Raw genomic sequence first — 15379 nt, 5'->3', positions numbered from 1 at the left:
GATTCACGGACTTGGGATTCCAATCATTGAGCCTTGACTTCTGATCAGCCTTTGGGCTTCAATATGGACCTTCAATCGGCCTTTTTTGCTTCAATAAGGACCTCCGATCGACTTTAGGTCTTCGATCTTCGGTATTGGCCCAAAGCTCGTAAATGATGACGAATAAGAATTGTAAATGAGGGCCTAAACTCCAGGCCTTGAACAACAGACTCACCAATGATGGGACACCAAATGTCCTCGCTGGTTGGCTGGCCGGATATCCAACCACGCCTGCATCGCTGGCCTTCAAACACAGGAGCAGACAGTTAGACTTAAATTCTGCCCTGTACTCTAATTCCTCCTCATCCCTATCCCTAAACATTACCTGATCTCTAACTCCCCTCTTTATCCCCAAAACCAACCCTATAGAGCTTAAAAAGAAACAAAATGAAACCTAACTAAATCTGACCCCTGACCTCTATGGAGACCGCAGCTGGGCGCCATCATGATTATTATTTGTTTACTTGATGAGCTAAATGGACTCCTATGTCATCAGGAAATATGAGAGATAGGATTAATTTCAAGTCATTAACTGCAACAGTAAATAATGTTTTGGTAATTGAATCAATCATCACGACCTCTGCCAATTTTTAAGTTGAGTTATGAAATATTTTTATCCATTTTGATCATTTTCCTTTCAATATATGTAACAGAAGATGTGATTTCCATGCATTTGATAAACAGCAGTATTAATGACTGCAATGTGATCATTTGAAGATTGATAAGAAAAAAATTGGAAATTTTAGAATGGGAATTCTGAGTATTCAACGAAAGTTAATGAATCAATTTTTAAGACGTGTATTTTGGTATTGTTTTGCTGACAGGATGTAATTCAAGCCATCAAAGAAACAGCATTTGTAACATCAGAATACCCTGTCATTCTATCTTTTGAAAATCATTGCAGGTAAGAGTCTGGATAAAGTCTGATAAATAGTTTTCTGCTGTCACGTTAATGTTGTCAGCTGAGTGATGTAACTATTCTACAATGCTAAATATTCCTATTTTACAGTAAACCCCAGCAGCACAAGATGGCTAAGTATTGTGAAGACATTTTTGGAGACCTTTTATTGAAGCAGCCCCTGGAATTCCATCCAGTATGGTTATTATTATGTACATAGAAAATATATTTTAAAATTGTTGAACTGAAAACTTGGTGCAAAACGTTGAGCCGGTTACTTTGCTTTGCAGCTTGAAGCTGGCCGACCCCTTCCGTCCCCAAATGATCTGAAAAGAAAAATACTCATCAAAAATAAGAGATTGAAACCTGAAGTAGAAACAAGTAAGTTGGAACTGCAGAAAATACATCTTTATATTATTTTAATAAAGAAATACTTTTGATTGGTGATTTGATTACCAATAAATTAAAATTCACAGGAATGCTTACAGCTAGCTACTAGAGTTATGATGATGGAGTTTGAGTAAAAGTAAGTCTCACCTAATTATTAACATTTTATGGCATTACTGTCTGAGGCTGGTGAGCAATTATCTTTGTACAGTGGTGTTACTGATACTCAAGCGAACAAACTTGATTGAGAAAGATTTTGTGATGTTGGTACCTGTGGAATGAGAAGAGGATTAAAATGTTATTTGTTCATCATTTTGGTAAGCTATTACATCATTGGCACAGCCGACTCTGAGTCAGAGGGTTTGAAGTTAAAATCCAACTTTAGAAGCTTAAATACAATAATCAAAACAGATACTATAACTCAAAATGGTACACTATTTCAGGGCGTGGGTGCGGCATTATTAAAGGTCTTCCAGCTGAGACGTTCAAACCACTCCTTGTAGGTTTATGCAGGGGGATGTAAAATTTCAATCTATTCTAAAAGAAAAGGAAAGCCATTTCTGTATTCTGGACTACATTTTATCTCACAGCATCATTCAAAGTCATTATATCGGCTCCCACAGCATCATTCATGTAGCCATAAGCAAATTGTTGTTAATGGTAGTAGTTTGAGCACAAAAATTGGCTTGTGCGTTTTTACTTTACAATGACAACTACACTTGAAAAGATAATTCTTTGGCTATGTAACACTTAAAGATTTCCTGAGGCTGTGAAAAGCACTCTATAAGTGTACACAAGAAAATGAGAAAATAGGACAAGGGTGAGGCCACCTGGCCCAGCAAGTCTGTCCCACTATGCAATGTGATAATGGCTGGCCTTCTCCAGCACTTGGCTTCTTTTCTGTGTTGGATGCATAAACAATCAATCTCAAAAATATGTCAAACTCTACTTTAAATACTTACAGTGAACTAGACTTCACAACCCTCGGGGTAGAGAATTTGAATGATTCATTATCCTGTGCGAGAAGGAATTTCAACTCACTTTGTTTAAAAAGATCATTCTCTGATCTGGAAACTGTTCTGTCATTTTACATTTTCCCACATCCTTTCTTTTCATTGGAGTTATTAACCAAAAGAAATAGCTAACATAATCACCTAGTTTTTAAGCTCAAAATATTGGGTTCCAGAAGTCAATGAAAGAAAAACTATTACCAATAATGCTACTGTCTGTATTAGTCTTCAAACAGCATTCAAAGGTCATTTGCTTTTCTGTTAATGGGCTGAATCATATTTGATCCAATTCACACTTCATGTTTGCTTTCCCCAAGATCCCCACACAGATTATTTTGTTGCTGCTGTGCGGCTTTCATTGTACTGAAGACCTTGCTGCTGTGGCCATCCCACAAGGTGGAAACATATAGGAAAGCCAAGTGGGCTTCAGATAGCCAATCCCGAGGCACTGCCCCAGATCACCCTCATAGCCTTCCCTGCTGTTTTGAAGCCTTTTTAATTGTTTGTATTTAATGATAATCAGCAACAATTAGATACAGTTGAAGTATATCTTAATCTTTCAAAGTTATTTAAAGTAACAATATTTTAAAACATGTTATGTAAATTTAACAGGCATTAGTACAATTAAAAGAACAGAAAAGTAAACCACTTAATTTTACTTACCTTTTTAATGAAAGTGACAGCTCCATTTAGATGAAAAGGGGAACACTACTCATGTTAACTATGATTGATGTAAATCTGATGGGCCTGATACAAAAGTGTATCAGTTCAGTGTATTATGGAATCACCACTCGGTTTGGTGCTGAGTTTAGAACTGGAGTTGGGAGTTCAGACTTCCAGTGTACTCTGTAGTGCCACACTTTAGTATGTGGGAAGGGAGGCCCAGAAATGTGCTAACCCGGTGGCTGTCAATCTTATTTATGCTTCTTTGCTGAAGTGAAGGTAGCATTGATAAATTGGGACAGAGGGATTACGGGTCTGTTGTTATAATGCACGACTGTATTTGGGTAGTAAGACAGCAAGGAGCTCAAGTCTTGCTATTGATGGAATATCTGTTGTATGGGAAAGAGCAAAGTTCCAAGCACTGTGGACAAAAATAGGAGAATGTATTCAGTAGTGCAACACTTCAAAAGCCTGGTAGATTAGACACTCTAACTGCATCACTGTTTCAATATTTAGTTGACATTTTAAAATTTGTTGATTTCAAGGAAATTAAAATTAAAAATCCATGCTATTTCGCAGGTTCTGACTCCTCATCTTTTTTTCTCCAGTCCTGATGAAGGGTCTCGGCCCGAAACGTCGACTGTACTCTTTTCCATAGTTGCTGCTTGGCCTGCTGAGTTCCTCCAGCGTTTTGTGTGTGTTGCTTGGATTTCCAGCATCTGGAGATCTTCTTTTGTTTGTGATTGGACTACTTCAAAGCGAAAGTTTTTTTTTAATTTGCTTGCTCATAATCTGTGTGACTTCCATTTGTGAGATCCATGTTGTACATGCACAAGTCACTGCTTGAAGGTTTCTAGCAGAAGAGAGATGTTAACTCATTACGAGGAATTGACAAAATGATGGCTTGGATCTTTTGCTAAAAAGCCAGTAATTATATCCAGACTTATTGGCCCTGATTAGTTTAGATCTCCCCTGCTTGTATGAGGATACTTAAGTTCTGACCTTCTGCACTGCTGGCTACCATCCACAGCATCACTGCCATTTATTTTTTACTAATGTTCAGCTACAGAATGTAAACCTCTGCAGTTACCCTGCAACATTGTCCACTGTTTCTCTGTGAATTGTGAGGGAGAAGGATGAGGGAAAGTTACAACATTTAGAATTGAAATTAATAAAGGCACATTTGGTTGTTTGAGGTATGTGAATATTTTTGACCATTTCAATTTTAACTCTTTTTAGTAGTTCATGTGTTTTAATTTTTTTGGTACTTGGAGAACTAACGGGGAAATTACCTTGCTCAGCAAGTGGATGATTCGAGGCAAAAGATGGCAGCTTAATTATGAACAAAGAGGAATTCCTAAACAGATGGACAGAATATATAAAAGAACTTTTTGAACACTGAAGAGGAGAAAAACCGAACAGAAAGAAGAATCTTGAAGGACCTAGCATTCTAAAATCATAAATTCAAGCAGCCGTAATTAAAACAAAACATAACAGAGCAACTGGTCCAGACAACATTGCTGTTGAAATGATACTGGCCTTAGAAGATTTTGGAATAGAGAAAATAACAGAAATAGCAAATGAAATCTATGATCATGGGGAGATACCTGATGATTTAAGTAAATCAGTGTTCATCACCCTTCCAAAGAAAGAGGGAGCAACAGAATGTGAGTTACATCGTGCAATAAGCCTGATGAGCCACGTGGCAAAAATTATTCTCAGAGTAATCATGATGAGAGCAAGACGCTGCGTAAAACCAGAAATCAGTGAAGAACAATGCAGCTTTGTGGAAAACACTGGAACCAGAAATGCAATTTTCATGCTACGGATGATCTGTGAACGAGCCATCCAGGTACAAAAAGACATCTACCTATGTTTCATTGACTATACAAAAGCTTTTGACAATGTCAGACAGCAAGATCTTCTGAAAATACTTCAAGATCTTGACATAGATGGGGAAGATATGTGTTTCTTAAGAAACTTGTACTGGGACCAGACAGCATCCATCAGAATAGAAGGAGAAGTAAATGAGTATGTGACTATCATGAGAGGAGTCAGGCAAGGTTGTGTCTTTTCAGCAGACTTATTCAACCTGTATAGTGAAAATATCTTGAGAGGTATCAAAGACATTAAAGGATACACAGTTGGAGGCCATAATATAAATAACATCAGATATGCTGATGACATTGTACTAATAGCTGACTCAGAAACAAAACTTCAAGAACTACTCACTATCGTGGCAGCAGAAGGTAATCGCAGAGGCCTCTCAATCAACACCAAGAAGACAGAAAGCATGGTCATCTCCAGAAAGACAAACATCCCACAATGTGTGATCAAGATCCGAAATACAAACATCAAACAAGTCAACAAATTCAAATATCTTGGCAGCCTAATAACAAGTGATGGCAGGTGCAACACAGATATCAAATACAGAATAGCCAATGGCGAAAGAAGCTTTCCAAAAAATGAAGACTGTATTAACAGACAGAAAGATGAGCATGTACACTAAGAACAGAATACTGCAGTGCTACATTTATTCTATCCTGACTTATGGAAGTGAATGCTGGACCATTTCTTCAGCAATGGAAAAGAGACTAGAAGCAGCTGAATTATGGTTCTACAGGAGAATGTTAAAAATATCATGGACCACACACACATCAAATGAAGAAGTTCTCAGAAGAGCCCAAGCAGTTCGATCACTCATACCAACAATAAGAGAAAGACAACTCAGATTCCTCGGACACATCATGTGGAAAGATGAACTAGAAAAACTCATACTCTCTGGAAAGATTGAGTGGAGTAAACCTAGAGGAAGACCTCGGCTTATGTACATCAAGAGCATAGCCAGGTGGATACACATTGAAGAAATGGAATTCATCCAAAAAACAAAGGATAAAATCTATATGGAAAACCATGGTCACCAAAGTCTGTATCGGATATGGTACCTAGACAGACAGACAGACTTGGAGACAGTCATTGAACTGTTAAAACTAGGGGGGATAACTTGACCAGAAGTTAAATCGATAGTTAAAGAAGATTGTTACAATACAAAAGAAGGCATATTAGCCCAATATGCCTGCTGTCCCCTAGTAGGAGAATCCCACCAGTCTCGTTCCTCTACTCTGTCATTGCTCTGCAAATTATTCCCTTACAGCTGGTTTCCAATTTCCTTGTGAAGATACAGATTGATTCTGTTTACAGCATTCTTACAGACAGTGGGCTCTAGATCTCAATTACCCTCTGAGCTTTCCTTCTATCTCCAGATTTATTTTTCTTTCCCAATCTGGTCCTGGAAACATCTGCTTATGGGAGCTGTTTCCTTTCATCAATCCTCTCTAAGCCACTTGTTATTTTCTATGTTCCGTTTACCATTTTTCTTTCAAGAAGAACATCCTCATCTTCTCCATTCTAACCTTGTATCTGAAGTCTCTCATTCTTGGAACGATTCTAGTAAATCCTTACTGTAACCCCTCTAGGACCTTCACATCTTTCCTGAATACCAATGGCTAAATCTTGACATAGTACTCCAGGTTTGGCCTAACCAGCTAAACCTACACAATTCAACATGACTTCCTGAAACTCTGTTTATGAATCCCAGAAACCCACATTTTCCTGACCCTCTCTTTGCCTGCCTTTCTATTTTAAGATTGCACATAGGTTTCCGCTGCCCCTGCGCACTCATGAGAACTCTGCCATTTAGCCTGGACCATCTCTCCTTATTTCTACTGATATAATTCCACAATTCCCTTATTAAAATTCATCAGTTACATATCTGCCCATTCAGCTAACTCATCTGTATCTTCTTCCAGCATCTTACTATCCATGTGACTCAGTATTTGCCTTTAAAACAAACTGAGTTATCTATAAAATTGAAAAATTTTATGCAAATCCACGTCCAATTAATTAAGTTAAAATATAAGTTTTCTCTAAGGGAGAATCTCAAAGAAGGGGTCATAGCTGCAAATTGGGAGGCTGTTGATTTGAAATTAAGGAAGGTTGAAATTTCTTCTCTTAAAGGTAATGTGTATCTGGAATTCTCTGCTGTAGAGGGTGGGAGGCCAGGTCATTAGAGATGTTTAAGGTGGATATAGATAAGTGTCTGAAACATTTAGGTATAAGCCTGTCGCCCTGGCTACGAAGGATGGGTCTGGCCCCACTCCCGCGCAATGCCCCAGTCAGCTGATCATTGCCGCCATACCTGTCCTTCGTAGAAAAGTTCTTCCAGGACAACGCCTTTGACCACAGGGCCATCAGGCAGTGGTCGGCACGTAATGTCCTGCAGGCACTGCAGGAGAAGGAAGTGATGTACACAGTGGGGTGATTCCCTGAGCAAACCATCCAGTTCATCTGGCAAAATGCCTCATTGCCAGACCTCACCAACAGGCACCAGAACCTCGCCTGGCTGGCGGTGAGAGGGGCCCTCCCAGTCAAATCCTTCCTGTATGCCTGGAACGTCATCTCCACACCCCACTGCCCACGGAAGGACTGCAGTGAGGAGGAGTCTGTGACCCACTTCTTTGCACACTGTGAGTTCGCAGAGAGGGTGTGGAGGAGCATGGACGGGCTAGTGTCATGCTTCAGCCCCAGCTGCGTAACAGAGGACTCTCTGATCTACGGGCTGTTCTCGGGGACTCACATGGAGACTAACATCCGGTGCTGCTGGCAGATCATCAACTCGGTGAAAGACGCTCTTTGGTTGGCCGGAAACTTGATGATCTACCAGCACATGGAAATGTCCGTGGGAGAATGCTGCCGACTGGCACATTCTCGGCTGCAGGAGTACGTGCTGACGGACGCACTGAAACTTGGTGCAGCCACCGCAAGGGCCCGGTGGGGAAGGTCCACGGTTTAGGGTTCTTCTCCTGCGGGAGTGGGAGGGGTCGGGTGGCGGGGAGTATACCCCTCAACAATGGTATCGAAAGGTGAAACAACAGAGTGCCACGTGGGTGGCTAAAAGTGTGGAAATGTATAGACCGTAATGGAAACATCTGTAAAGAATTGAGAGTCATTGAATGGTTTATTGTACATCATTTTATTTTTGAATAAAGTATAATTTGAAATAAAAGAAAATTCAGGTATAAGGGATTTGGCACAGAAGTGGAAAAGAGAGTCTTGCACAGGACTAACACTGCATTCCCTTCCACAACCTCTTCTGTTATCTCATCAGAACAGTTACTTGGATTGGTCCATCAGAATTTGCCATAAACAAATTAGTGCTGGCTCTCATTTATCAATTCCAAATTCCCTGAGTGCCACTTAATGTTTCTCTTGGTTTTTGAGGGCAGGGCTTGCTGCTCACAGTCAGTAAACCCTACATTGCCACAGCCCATGTCAAATAGTTTGCAGCTGTCTTACCTGAGGAATTTTGTGCCGTGGTCCCTCTCCAGATGAGAGCAGGTGTAGTGGATGAGCAATGAATAGGCTAACCTCTAGATTGTTTTTTAGATAGAAAAGCTGAAAGAACAGGAGATTGTAAATTAACCCTGACAAAATAAATTTAAAATGTTGCAGAGTGAAACTTCGATTAAAACAAATCTAGCTGACCGTTAAAATGAGTATATTTTCTTGCTTTATACCTCGGTGACTCAAACATCTGATAAAGTAACTAAGCAAAGTTTTAGCATACAGGTGTCCCCCGCTTTTCAAACGTTCGCTTTACCAAACCTTACTGTTATGAAAGACCTACATTAGTTCCCTGTTTTCGCTAACAGAAGGTGTTTTCACTGTTACGAAAAAAAAGCAGCGTGCGATAAAGGCAGTGCATGAAAAATAAAGCAGCGTGCGCCCCGAGCAGCCGCTCTCCCCCAGATTCGGAACTGCATTCTCGCCGGCATAGCTTAAACACGTGCCTGTGAGCAGCCGTTAGCAAGATGAGTTCTAAGGTATCAGAAAAGCCTAAAAGAGCTCGTAAGGGTGTTACACTTAGCGTAAAACTAGACATAATTAAGCGTTTCGATCGTGGTGAACGAAGTAAGGACAAAGTGAGTTTAGCTTGTGGAAGCTGACGAAGATGATGTTGAAGAGGTTTTGGCATCCCATGACCAAGAACTGATAGATGAAGAGCTGATGCAGTTGGAAGAGGAAAGGATAACAATCGAAACCGAAAGAGTAATGATAAAGTACGACTTTAATTTTGAAAGGGTACATCGGTTTAGGGCATATTTGCAAAATGGTTTGAGTCCTTACAAAGAATGGTATGATAGAAAAACGCACAAGGCTAAGCAGTCAAGCATACTGTCGTTTTTCAAGCGGTCCACGTCAGCCACAGCGACGACGAACCTTGACCTTCGACATCGAGGCAGGCAGAGATAGAAGAAGATGACCTGCCTGCCCTAATGGAAACAGACGACGATGAGATGACACCCCAGTCTCCTCTACCTCCCACCACCCCAACCCCCGGGCCGCGGACAGATATCGATTCGCGGAGAATGCAGTGGTAGCTGGGAGGCACACAGCACATCTTTAAGAAAAAAGCCGAAGTAAACATGCTAATTAATTAGGTGCCGCCCGGCATGTAATTGTCGGCCCAGATCAGAGGCGATGCAATCGGCAATCGCCTCTGATCTGGGCTGACAATTACATGCCGGGCGGCACCTAATTAATTAGCATGTTTATTTCGGCTTTTTTCTTAAAGATGTCCTATGTGCCTCCCAGCTACCGCTGTACCACTGCATGCTTCACGGATCGGTATCGGTTCGCTCCCTGGAGGGTGGGGGCCACTGCACCACCCCAACCTCCGACGACTCAGCCTAACACACCATCATCAGCTGTCTTCCGGATTCCCGTAAGTGATACTACACTGTACATACATTATTTCTACTTTATATAGGCTGTGTATTTTTACGTGTTATTTGGCAGCTCATTAGCTTAAAGGTTACTGGAGAGCGCTTGCGCCGTGTTTTTGCTGAGAGCGCTTGCGTGAGATTTCCACTACGGCGAACAGTTCAGGCAATGATTGTGGAAAAGTATTTCTACTTTATATAGGCTGTGTATTTATCATATCATTCCTGCTTTTACTTTATGTTACTGTTATTTTAGGTTTTATGTGTTATTTGGCATGATTTGGTAGGTTATTTTTGGGTCTGTGAACGCTCACAAAATTTTTCCATATAAATAAATGGTAATTGCTTCTTTGCTTTACGACATTCTGGCTTACGAACCGTTTCATAGGAACGCTCTACCGTCGGATGGCGGGGGAAACCTGTACTGAGAGTTGGCTGATAGAGTATCTTCGGTTTGCAATTACTGTATATTGTTTTCTCCTTGTTGCGTCTCCATGCTTTTATCATCAGAACTTGCACCTTTACTCACCCATGAGTGAGCTTCAGTTGCCCTTCCTCTCAAATGCCTGCTCAATAGCCAGTCCCACTTAATAAATTGCCTTGGAATCTGAAGTAGTTTGTTTTTCTCCCCCAGAAAAAAAATTAATTATTTTGATTTGCAGAGAAAAAAAAATTCGGGCACATTTTAAACCAGTTGATTGCGTAGGTTAATGAAGATCACTCACTGGAGGCAGTTAAAGACTTTCCAAAGCTCAGGGAACCGAGGGCTATAGGGAATTGGTACAGAAAAATTGAAGCCTTGAGCAGAGAAGCCCATGATATTGAATGAAGGGGAAAGCTTGAGAGTTCTGCGGGAATACTCCCATTCCTTTTGCCTGTGTTCAGTGTTTCAAAGTGCAGTACATCTAATATCAGAATCAGGTTTTTTATCACCGGCATGTGACCTGAAATTTGTTAGAGAAAAATAATAATAATAATAATACATAAAATAAAAATAATAATAATAAATAAACAAGTAAATCAATTAAGTATATTGAATAGATTTTTTAAAACGTGCAAAAACAGAAATACCATATATTAAAAAAAGTGGGGTAGTGAGTACGTATACAGTATAAACCTGAAATTTGTCCCCATCACAGACATCCACGAACCACAAAAAACATAGAATGATAGGAACATTGAAATCCCTCCCCCTCCCTTCATACAAGCAGCAGCAAAAGCATTTTCTGTGCTACACAAGTCAATTGCAATAAGTAATAATCATCAAGATAAATTTAAGACCTGTTATTGGTTACATTAAGTCTGCAATACGTGCTTGAATGACACTTCCTTGATTTTAAATTCCACGTGTGTGGCCTGTAGACAATTGAATCTGCTTGTGCAAATGCAAGTTTTTATATTGCTTATGAAGCTTATTTTATCATTACTTCAAGGCAGGTTAGTGGTGAATATTTGAACATAGGAAATAGGAGCAGAAGTAGGCCATCTGGCCTGTTGATCCTGCTCTCCACCATTCAATAATATCATGGCTGATCTGACCATGGACTCATCTCCACCTACCTGCCTTTTCTTCATAACCCTTAATTTCTCTACTGTGCAAAAATCTATCCAACCTTGTCTTCATATATTTACTGATTTAGCCTCCACTGCTTCATTGGGTACAGTATTCCACAGATTCACCACTCTTTGGGAAAAGCAGTTCCTCCTCATCTCTGTCCTAAATTCTGGAGGAGAAGATGGCGGCGCAACAGCAGTGCGTGCGGCCTCTCCGGTGAATGATATCTGTCAAGTAGGGGACCATGCACAATTCTGATTTGATGGAGATGGACGTGAGATTACGGAGGAACATCTGGAAAACTTCTGAAATGCCTATTTCGCTGCCGCTGCTACTGTGTGGTAACTGGAATCTCCCAAGCAGAAGGCCCTGAATCCTCAGCTTTGCTTGTTTCAGCGGCTGGGGCTAGGTCAAAGGCGCTCGGCAGAGGATGGCGCTTGGGAGGCTGTATCGGAGGGGCTGGTCGGAGGCTCGAAGTTTTCGGATGGACGGACTCAGTGTCGGCTGTGGTTGGCTGCTTCCAAGGCATTGGCAAGTTGACGGTGCCTGGAGGTTTATGGCAGGGAGTTTCTCCCTTTTGCCGCCTGCTATCGGGGACTCGGGAGTTGATCGACTTCGGGACTTTGAGACTTTTTTTACTGTGCCCACGGTTTGTTCTTCATAAAATTATGGTATTGCTTTGCACTGCTGTAACTATATGTTATAATTATGTGGTTCTGTCAGTGTTAGTCTTTGGTTTGTCCTGTTTTCTGTGATATCACTCCGGAGAAACATTGTATCATTTCTTAATGCATGTATGCATTTCTAAATGACAATAAAAGAGGACTGAGTGTTCTCATAATCTAAATTTACTCCCCCAAATCTTGAGGCCACGTCTGCTAGTTCTAGTCTCACCTATTAGTGGAAACAACTTTCCTGCCTCGATCTTATCTATTCCTTTTATAATTTTATATGTCTCTATAAGGTCTCCTCTCATTCTTCTGAATTCCAGTGAGTACAGTACTAGACACTCAATCTCTCCTCATAGTCTAACCCCTTCATCTCTGGAATCAATCTGGTGAAACTCCTCTGCACTGCCTCTAAGACCAGTATATCCTTCCTCAAGTAAGAAGACCAGAACTGCACGCAGCTCTCACCAGTACCCTGTACAGTTGCAGCATAACCTCCCTGCTGTTCAATTCAGTCTCTCTAGCAATGAACGCCAACATTGCATTTGCCTTCTTGATAGTCTGCTGCACCTGCATACCAACCTTTTGCAATTCCTAAGGACCAAGGCCATGGCATCTGGCACAAGAACCAGTGTTAAGTAGGTGTTAGGATGGGCATTTAACTGTTGCAGCTTTTCTCCTTTGGAATTTTCAAGCAGCAGCCCCCAAACCCTACCCTGTAGGTGGCTAGAGTGACCTTGACACCTATTCCCTACACACAGTCATGACCAGCCCCTTCCATCCCTGTACTTGGGTCACCAGTTAGAATAAGTAAACAAACATCATTTATGGTGCACAATTATGGGAAAATCTGCAGACGCTGGAAATCCAGAGCAAACGTACAAAAAGCTGGAGGAACTCAGCAGGTCAGGCAGCACCTGTGAGAAAGAGTAAACAGTCGACATTTCTGGCCGAGACGTCATCAGGACATTTATGTTGTGCCTTGAACATAGTTTTGGGTGTTGATCAAGCAAAATTTAACACTAGACACATAAAGCAATATTAATCAGAATCAGGTTTATTATCACCGGCATGTGACGTGAAATTTGTTAACTTAGCAGCAGCAGTTCAATGCAATACACAATCTAGCAGAGAAAACAAAAATAAACACGTAAATCAATTACGTATATTGAATAGATTTTAAAAGACATACTAAAACAGAAATACTGTATACTTTAGAAAAAAAGTGATGTAGTGTCCAAAGATACAATGTCCATTTAGGAATCGGATGGCAGAGGGGAAGAATCTGTTCCTGAATCGCTGAGTGTGTGCCTTCAGGCTTCTGTACCTCCTACCTGATGGTAACAGTGAGAAAAGATCATGTCCTGGGTGCTGGAGGTCCTTAATAATGGACGCTGCCTTTCTGAGACACTGCTCCCTAAAGATGTCCTGGGTACTTTGTAGGCTAGTACCCAAGATGGAGCTGACTAGATTTAAAACCTTCTGCAGCTTCTTTCAGCCCCGTGCAGTAGCTCCTCCATACGAGACAGTGATGCAGCCTGTCAGAATGCTCTCCACTGTACAACTATAGAAGTTTTTGAGTGTATTTGTTGACATGCCAAATCTCTTCAAACTCCTAATAAAGTATAGCCGCTGTCTTGCCTTCTTTATGACTACATCGATATGTTGGGACCTGGTTAGATCCTCAGAGATGTTGACACCCAGGAACTTGAAGCTGCTCACTCTCTCCACTTCTGATCCCTCTGTGAGGATTGGTATCTGTTTCTTCATCTTACCCTTCTTGAAGTTCACAATCAGCTCTTTCATCTTACTGACATTGAGTGCCAGGTTGTTGCTGCAGCACCACTCCACTAGTTGGCATATCTCACTCCTGTATGCCCTCTCGTCACCATCTGAGATTCTACCAACAATGATTGTATTGTCAGCAAATTTATAGATGGTATTTGAGCTATGCCTAGCCACACAGTCATGTGTATATAAAGAGTAGAGCAGTGGGCTAAGCACACACCCCTGAGGTGCACCCCTGTTGATTGTCAGTGAGGAAGATATGTTATCACCAATCCACACAGATTGTGGTCTTCCAGTTGGGAAGTCTAGGATCCAATTGCAGAGGGAGGTACAGAGGCCCAGGTTCTGCAACTTCTCGATCAGGATTGTGGGAATGATGTTTTTAAAAGCTGAGCTATAGTCGATGAACAGCATCCTGACATAGGTGTTTGCATGTTTGGGTGGTATAAAGCCGCGTGGAGAACCATTGAGATTACGTCCGCCGTTGACCTATTGTGGCAGTAGGCCACAATACGTTTGTCCAAAAATGTTGTCAAAAGGATAGGTTTTAAAGTGCATCTTCAAGGAGGAAAATAATGAGGCTCAGAAGGATGGGCATTTGGAGAGAGAATTGAAGAACTTTGCACACATACTATATCTGAAAGCAGTGTCTTCAATCAGTCCAGTGGTCTCCTGGAGACTAATCTAAATGTTCATGAAAATGCTGTCTCTGCAAGTACATTTACTAGTCTACGGATTAATCACTGTTCTAACAGTTTATAAATTAATTTCATTTTTAGAGCAGCTTGAAACATTTAAAAGTTTGATGGAAGGTGGGGAAGCATCCAGTCCTGCTGGTATGTTGGAAGATGAAAACGAAGAAGAAACAGAAAATGGTAACTATGCTTTTAAAAGATGACTTTGATTATATAAAAATTATTGAGCACAAGAACAATTAACAATTTAGTTTGAATGGTTGTAATTTTTTCTTGTCCTACATTTCTAGATGACCTATCTCCAATATCTGGTAAGGAAAGTAGCTGTGGATAATTAACAGATCTAATAAAAACTGGTTTATCCTATCTTTTAGTAGCCTTGGGGTTCTTTCCAATCTTGTCAAAAGTGACACATTACAGTGCGCTAAGCTGGCTCTTAGCTACCAAGCCTGAAACTCAGAACAAATTATTTCAGCAACTCTAAAGAAACTTGCAATTTCTATTTATCTAAGTATATTACCAAGTTTTTTATCATCAGAAAGAAAGATATTACAAATGCATTACTATTGAATCATTATATCACTTCTTTGATGAAGCAATACCAAATATATACCTAATTTTAATATTTATTTGATATTTTTAAATATATGTTTCTAAAAGTCATATTTAAAACATATTTTTAAGTCTTTGTTGCACTCTATCCTAATTCCATTGACTAATATACCTTGCATTATGTACCTTGTTTGAATTGGAACACCTGTGCAGTGAATCATAATGAGGATTTAGGCCAAGTTTACTAATATACATTGCACAAATCTGTATATTTGTAGAAGTGAATTTGTCTAAAATTATTCTAAAAATCACTTTGAATTTGATGTATGAAAACATCAGAGT

The 15379-nt window shown here is 40.5% G+C and overlaps 1 protein-coding gene across 14 annotated transcripts in view; it reads left to right on the top strand.

Moving 5' to 3' along the window:
• The window catches only part of plcb4a (phospholipase C, beta 4a), a 568665-nt gene that overhangs the window by 399624 nt on the left and 153662 nt on the right, over positions 1-15379 (top strand). For 13 of the 14 annotated variants that reach the window (XM_072265513.1, XM_072265516.1, XM_072265515.1 and 10 more), the window contains 5 exons: positions 864-943; positions 1049-1133; positions 1228-1318; positions 14570-14665; positions 14776-14796. In XM_072265513.1, the coding sequence (XP_072121614.1) occupies positions 864-943; positions 1049-1133; positions 1228-1318; positions 14570-14665; positions 14776-14796 (373 nt within the window). The remainder of the gene's footprint in view (positions 1-863; positions 944-1048; positions 1134-1227; positions 1319-14569; positions 14666-14775; positions 14797-15379) is intronic. The other variant, XM_072265523.1, reaches the window with a different exon arrangement.

This window comes from Mobula birostris, chromosome 8, assembly GCF_030028105.1.
Source record: "Mobula birostris isolate sMobBir1 chromosome 8, sMobBir1.hap1, whole genome shotgun sequence".
Taxonomy (NCBI): domain Eukaryota; kingdom Metazoa; phylum Chordata; class Chondrichthyes; order Myliobatiformes; family Myliobatidae; genus Mobula; species Mobula birostris.
Note: the sequence above shows the minus strand (reverse complement) of the source record. Positions and strands in the feature narration are given on the sequence as shown.